The sequence below is a fragment of the Bombina bombina genome, chromosome 1 (assembly GCF_027579735.1).
Source record: "Bombina bombina isolate aBomBom1 chromosome 1, aBomBom1.pri, whole genome shotgun sequence".
Lineage (NCBI taxonomy): Eukaryota > Metazoa > Chordata > Amphibia > Anura > Bombinatoridae > Bombina > Bombina bombina.
In genome coordinates, this window is record NC_069499.1 from 528978869 (window position 1) to 528986697 (window position 7829).

Sequence of the window (7829 nt, forward strand, 5' to 3'; positions counted from 1 at the left end):
ACTAATGTAATTCTATGGGATTTTAGATTAATTAATTTTAGATTATCAATTGCTGATTAACTGCTGATCATATCGTATGGACACCTTTTGATGAACCTAAAAATGGATTCTTTGTTATTCTGTTTTTTTTGTTATTTTTGTATGATTTGTCTATTATTATTTTAGAGAATTAGAGATTAAAGTATGTTGTGATTATATAAATGCAATGTATATCTATATATACTATTGTATGTAAAATGGGACAGGTTTAGTATTAATTCTATTATTTGCGTCCATATTTTTATTTCAAGTTCCTATTGGTATACGCTGATTGTTATTGTTACCAGCTTTTGATCAGTGGGAGATGACATATTCATTTTCAATAAATACATTTTAAAAATGTCAATCGTTATTACTAACTGATCAACTGCAAACGAATAAAAACTACTCACCATGTTATTGCATTTCATCCTGGTTCTGCAGCTGTTTTAAAATAATTTCTCCTTTTTTAATACCTAAAAGGTGCCAGGTACTGAAGCTCCGCCTCTTTGTACTGGGCGCCTACATCTTGGAGCTCAGGTATTCTCACAGCCTGTGACAGAAGCAGTGCACACTCACAGATCAGTAATATTGCCCACTTTTTTACAGCTGTGTCATTTGCTTGGAGTTAGTGTGCATGATGCATCATATAAACTTTACTTTTTTGCTTTTCTTTTTACACTGTTTTACAGTTAAACAAAATATATATTTTTTTAAAACACTCAACTATAATATAAAGCTTTGCTGACATTGCAAAAAGTCCCTGCTTTGTATCATCTACCCTAACCTAAAGCACTTTATACAGCTGTCAAAAATGTGACAACCTCATTGATATGTAAATAAACACTGCTTCTTTCACAGTATGTTAGACTATTGTGCTACAAGATGGCAGCCCCCAGTACAAAAAGGTTAATCTTCACCATGAGATATTTCAGGGGTTAAAACAGGAAAACTGCTTTAAATAGAGCTGTAGCAAAAGGAGGAAAATAAACAGCATAGTGAGTAGTAACCTTTCAAGGGTAGTTGTGCCCAGCAGCTTAATGTCCCTTTAATGTCCTTTCAAAGAAAATTCTAGTGGGAAGAATGGTGGTAATATGACCCCAGTAAAGGACATAAGTTGAAATATATTTATGGAAAAGTATTCTACTTCTAAATGCCTCTGTTATCCATCTGGAAACTCATTTAAAATATGACAGGTCCATGTGCACCATGGATGTCTTTAAGTGGCAGATAGCACTTGACCAACAACATGCAAATTAGTATTTTATGTTTAACTTAATGTGTTTTTTTTTTTTTTCATTTAAGAAATATTGTACTTTCAATGTAACTGTTGCATTTTGGTAAATGAGCTTCTAAAATAGTCACTGGGCAAAATTTACTAAAAGCCCTCTCCAATATCTATAACTTAATCAGCAGCTCCAGTTTATCTAGTTTAGATGCTATTTTAACCAATGGAGAGATGAGTAAGCTTTAGTGAAACAGCGGCACAGAATAACATAGGGGCTGGTGGTCATGAAAAACCTGAAGAGAGAAGGAAACTGGACATTGCTTTTAACCCCTTAATGACCGGACCATTTTTCAATTTTCTTACCCTTAATGACAATGGCTATTTTTACATTTCTGCAGTGTTTGTGTTTAGATGTAATTTTCCTCTTACTCATTTACTGTACCCATACATATTATATACCGTTTTTCTCGCCATTAAATGGACTTTCTAAAGATACCATTATTTTCATCATATCTTATAATTTACTATAAAAAAATGTAAAATATGAGGAAAAAATTGAAAAAAAACACACTTTTTCTAACTTTGACCCCCAAAATCTGTTACACATCTACAACCACCAAAAAAAAAACATTCTAAATAGTTTCTAAATTTTGTCCTGAGTTTAGAAATATCCAATGTTTACATGTTCTTTGCTTTTTTTGCAAGTTATAGGGCCATAAATACAAGTAGCGCTTTGCTATTTCCAAACCACTTTTTTCCAGAATTAGCGCTAGTTACATTGGAACACTGATATCTTTCAGGAATACCTGAATATCCCTTGACATGTATATATTTATATTTAGAAGACATCCCAAAGTATTGATCTAGGCCCATTTTGGTATATTTCATGCCACCATTTCACCGCCAAATACGATCAAATAAAAAAAAAAACTTAAATTTTTCACAATTTTAGGTTTCTCACTGAAATTATTTACAAACAGCTTGTGCAATTATGGCACAAATGGTTGTAAATGCTTCTCTAGGATCCCCTTTGTTCAGAAATAGCAGACATATATGGCTTTGGCGTTGCTTTTTGGTAATAATAAGGCCGTTTACTACTGCTGCGCACCACACTTGTAATATGCCCAGCAGTTAAGGGGTTAATTAGGTAGCTTGTAGGGTTAATTTTTAGCTTTAGCGTAGAGATCAGCCTCCCACCTGACACATCCCACCCCCTGATCCCCCCCTGACCCCCCTCAAACAGCTCTCTTCCCTCCCCCACCTCACAATTGTCACCGCCATCTTAAGTACTGGCAGAAAGTCTGCCAGTACTGAAATAAAAATAATTTATTATTATTTTTTTAATTTTTTCATACAATCTGCAGTGATGGATCCCCCCTTACCCCACAACCTCCCTGATCCCCCCCAATACATCTCTCTAAACCTCCCCCTCTAACTATTTGCCGCCATCTTGGGTACTGGCAGCTGTCTGCCAGTACCCAATTTGCCCCCCAAAATAGTTTTTTTTTTACTTTTTTCTATGTAATACTTGTTTTCTGTAGTGGCTGGCCCCCCTAAACGATCTACATCCCTCCCCCTCCCAGATCCCTTACTAAAGAGCTAAGATCCCCCTGCTTCCACATTGGTCTTTTTTTTTTTCTCTTTCATTATCGGCATAATTTGCGTGCGCGCGCACCCGCCCACCAGTCCCCCCGGCCGCAATCGCCGCTCCGGTAAAAACTGCAGACTAGGTAAGATCGCTTTGGGCAATATAATGAGGCTGCTAGAGATAAAGGCAGCAAACAACAACCAACGAATTTGTTAGTATCAGTGCTGGTTCAGAAAGGGCCACAGAGTGGCCCTTTCTGCATCGGTATGTAAAATAGGGGATTGCAGTGATGCCTCAATATTGAGGCATCACTACAATCCCTTGGAAGCAGCTGGAAGCGATCGTGATCGCTTCCAGCACTTCAGACAACAGAGGACGTACCAGGTACGTCAATTGTCACTAAGGGAGTTTTTTCCTATGACGTACCTGGTACGTCCTCTGTCATTAAGGGGTTAATAAATTGTGCCCATTGCAGATAATACAAGAATATTGATGAAAAAGAAATGCGTTAGCAAGCAACAACTTATATCAGTTTGTTATTTTATGTCATTTTATTCAAAATTGAAGCATTTTACAGATGACAATGCCTAGTATATATCCTGAATTCTTCTGAAGGAGCCAACCTTAGGAGAAACTGCACCCCATTCGGTGTATCTTCTGTACTCTCCTGGTCTCAAGTAATATTGCCTTCCTCTATAATTGGGCAGCTCATAGAAAATCCAGTGTCCCTCAAGAACATTGCAAGAGTGAATATCTTCATAATTAAATTCTTCAAAGACCTTTGGACAATCCTCTTTGAACTCCATTGTATGACCTCTGAATTCTTCCCTCTCATAAATTCTAATACGGAAGACTCCACGGTGCTGCAATGAAATGAAATGAAAACAAGATAAGAAACTTAACAATATCAGCACCAAAATGTTTCATAACTTGATTCAGTCAGTAGCTTGGAATTAATAAAGCTGTTACTGAAAGAGCTTTCAGAGAATGAGAGCTATGCATGTTATTTATGAATGCAGTATGATTTAGTAAACTGAAATTATGGTTTTATTTACATTATCCATAATGTTTTATCTATAGTAAGCCTTTAAGGGTATACTTGGTTTATTTCATGTAGCTGTTTCCCTTTAATTCATTAGGACTCAAAAATCACACTACCAAATGCTTTGTATACAAGACAAACCTAAGAGGTGGCGTAGGGTGTAGGAAGCAGCGGTCTAATGACCGCTGCTTCTTACATTGCGGGAAGCAGGCTCGCATATGCGAACCTGCCCCGCAAAGGCTCCGGAGCAGCTTTCGCTGCTTCGTACATGGAGCCCTTAGAACATAACATATTGATTTATATTAACTTAGATTGCAGCAGTACAAGGCACCACCATGCAAGGTACCACAGTGGTCTGTAAAAGGGCAACTTGCAATCCCAGCAAGGTTTATTAGGTATAGATCACTGTGTAATCGTTCAACGAATGAATGTATAATTTCTTTATAATATAAATATAAAACATTTTTTAAGTATCATGCCCGATTTCTAATTGCAACACATAAATAAATATAGGTGCTTCTAATATTTAAAATACATTTTACTAGTTAAAAAACGTTGTTTTGTAATGTGATGAAAGGGAAATCAATAACATACAAAGTTTTTAGTGAAATAATGCAAGACTAAGATGAGTTATAGTTTGTGCCTCTTGCAAAAACAAAAATAGACTAGCCAAGAAGTAAAGAATATTAAGATATTGTAGTTCTTACTTTTATTCCTGTAACTTAATTATCTGTTTTTTTATATCTTCAAAAAAAATGTGCTTATTTTGCAATCTGAATATGAGGTAATTTTACTCTATAATTACATGTATTTTTTCTTATTGGGCATTTTTAACTTTTGAAGTTTTTTTTTCAAAGGAATGAAGAGAGAAGTGACATTTTAGGGCCATAGATACGGAAAAGTTCTATAGAGCCAAATACACCATTCTGTGGAATAAAAGTATGATAAGTATTGTAAGAAAGAGATTACTGGGGATGGAGAAAGCTATGTGTGCTAATTAAATAAAGAACAAATGTGATAAATAGAAAATATGAAAGGAATAGAAAAACAAAAAAGAAACATTGGGTGGATAGTAATAGAGACCAGTAGGAACAATAGAACATTAACAATAGAAATGTATAGCTGTATCAGTTTCTCTACTCACTTGTGGTATAATACGACATGAGCTGATGGTATCATTGAGTCCCATCCAGTGCTTGTAATCAGGGTATTCACCCCTCTTAAGGAAGTATTGATGCCCCTCCTGGTTAGCGCGTTCGTAAACCATCCAATTACCATTCTCTACTCGTATGGAGTTGCAGCGACTGAAGTGCGAGTGTAGATCAGTACTGTCAGAATTGCACTCATAGGAGCGACCCTGGAAGTTCTTGTCCTCGTAGAAAATGATCTAGAATACAAATGAATCAGTAAAATAATACACGTCCTTACAATACTATTAAACCATATGAAATCTAGTTTTAAATTAAAAGTAATTTAACAGTAACATTTAAGTTGTTTGTATTCATTAAAAAAATCCTATTAGTGGTGTAAAGGGGCACTATACATAAATATATTTCAATGCTATTTCTTAAAAAAAAATTATATTACAATATATTCACATTAGTTATTTCTATCTATGATCATTTTTATTTTTCTATTGTGAAATACCAATATATTTCATGTTTCTATCCAAATCTAATGAATCATCTTAATGAAATAACTCTACATATATTGTGTGTAGGTCTGTTATCAGTACCTTTCCCATTTTGGCTATTTTACAGACACTGATTTTCTGTAATTCTAACTGTGAAAGCCCTCTTTATATATACAGCTGAAAGCTGGTTCTGCAATTGTGCAACAATAGAGAGATGCTCTTTATGTTCTAGAAAGTGTAAGCTTTTAGTCCTATATATTGCTGGTGTCAGTACGTATAGCAGCAGTTTTAAGCCTTTTGTTCTACTCTTCCTGTTGCACCTGACATTACATTGCCTTAAAATAGTGACATTTTATACCACAAAAATAGCGATTGTGTAAAAAACTTGAAGTTAATTCTTTCAGGTTATTTTAAATTCATAAAATGTGGAAAAATATTACACTTTATTTCCATATCATCATATGATCATTTAAATGGTACTGCAGCAAAAGTTAAGATAAGTTGTGAGAAAAAAACAGTGAGAATTGTAGGGCAGAAATGTTTACAGAATTACGCTGGGCTTTGAGAGACAATTTCTTATACTGATATCTTCTACAGAAGGCACATATTATGAAACTAGTCTTGAAAGAAATCACTGCTGGCATCAGTGCTCGGAGCTACTTTGAGATCTTGGCCTGCACAATGCCGCCCCCCGTCAGGGCACGTCAGGGCCCTGTCGTTAGCAAGCACGTTTTGTGCTTATAATCCTGAAAAGCATTTAAGATAACCAGCACCACTCAGCCTAGATATTGCTTGTCGCTTCGCACTTGTGTGAGTAGTTCTTTTGACAAGACAGCACAGATGGTGGCCACGTGGGAAGAAGAGTTGCTTCTGATCCTGGAAAACCACTTTGTTAAAATGGAGCACTCACAAGTAACAGCCTTTCAGCGTACCTCGTGCAGTAGCCCGGTGGACAGCAGCGAGTGTCTCACAATTACTGAGATTGCGGAGTCATGGAGAGAACCTCTTGCAGATCACTGCAGTGCAGCCGACGGGTCATATGTGTCTCACGCTACAAAAGATACAGCTTCACAGAGGGACACCATGTATGCTGCAGATGAATGCCCGACAAGGGACACACTGCAATCTGGCTCACAAATATCAAAACCACTCCTCGAGACTCTAAAGTGTGATGGTCTCATCGTTATGGATATCTACACTGAAAGACAACTGGGGACACCTCTAGGCATTTTGCTGATCCAAGCCTTATTGTGCAGTAACGGAGCGACGTATATTAAACTGCCTATATGTTTTTTTCTGAACATACAGCATGGAGGGACATACATGACAGATATCTTTCCATATACTATTATTTTTTAACCCATCCTTGGTAATTCTATACACCTTGCCTCATGTGTGGTATCAACTGGAGTGGGTTAAAGCGAACACTACCCGTCTGGAGGACCACTTCTGCCCGGCTTGGATGAAGACCTCTGCCCGTCTGGAGGACCACTTTGCCCGGCTTGGATGAAGACGTCTCCCGGTAAGTCGATCTTCAGGGGGTTAGTGTTAGGTTTTTTTAAGGGTGTATTGGGTGGGTTTATTTTTTAGATTAGGGGTTTGGGCTTGCAAAATAGCTAACTGCCCTTTTAAGGGCAATGTCCATCCAAATGCCCTTTTCAGGGCAATGGGGAGCTTAGGTTTTTTTTAGATAAGTTTTTATTTGGGGGGTTGGTTGTGTGGGTGGTGGGTTTTACTGTTGGGGGGGTTGTTTGTATTTTTTTTACAGGTAAAAGAGCTGATTACTTTGGGACAATGCCCCCCAAAAGGCCCTTTTAAGGGCTATTGGTAGTTTAGTTTAGGCTAGGGTTTTTTTTTATTTTAATAGGGCTATTAGATTAGGTGTAATTAGTTTAAATTTCTGTAATTTGTTTATTATTTTCTGTAATTTAGTGTTTTTTTTTTTTTTTGTACTTTAGCTAATTTAATTTAATTTGGGTAATTGTATGTCATTTATTTAATTGTATTTAATTTAGTAAATTTATTTAATTATAGTGTAGTGTTAGGTGTAATTGTAACTTAGGTTAGGTTTTATTTTACAGGTACTTTTGTATTTATTTTAGCTAGGTAGTTATTAAATAGTTAATAACTATTTAGTAACTATTCTACCTCGTTAAAATAAATACAAACTTGCCTGTAAAATAAAAATAAATCCTAAAATAGCTACAATGTAACAGGGTTTATTTTACAGGCAAGTATTTAGTGTTAAATAGGAATAATTTCGTTAATGATAGTAATATTTATTTTGATTTCTTTTAAGAATTATATTTAACTTAGGGGG

At 35.9% G+C, this 7829-nt stretch overlaps 1 protein-coding gene across 1 annotated transcript; it reads right to left on the reverse strand.

Annotated features, from left to right (window-relative positions):
- Positions 1-3421: 3421 nt before the first annotated feature.
- On the reverse strand, positions 3422-5620 carry LOC128638693 (gamma-crystallin 1-like). The gene is made up of 3 exons (XM_053690817.1): positions 5612-5620; positions 5021-5263; positions 3422-3697 (listed from the first exon to the last, which is right to left on the reverse strand). The coding sequence occupies exons 1-3, from the start codon at positions 5618-5620 to the stop codon at positions 3422-3424; spliced, it is 528 nt and encodes a 175-aa protein (XP_053546792.1).
- Positions 5621-7829: the final 2209 nt, after the last annotated feature.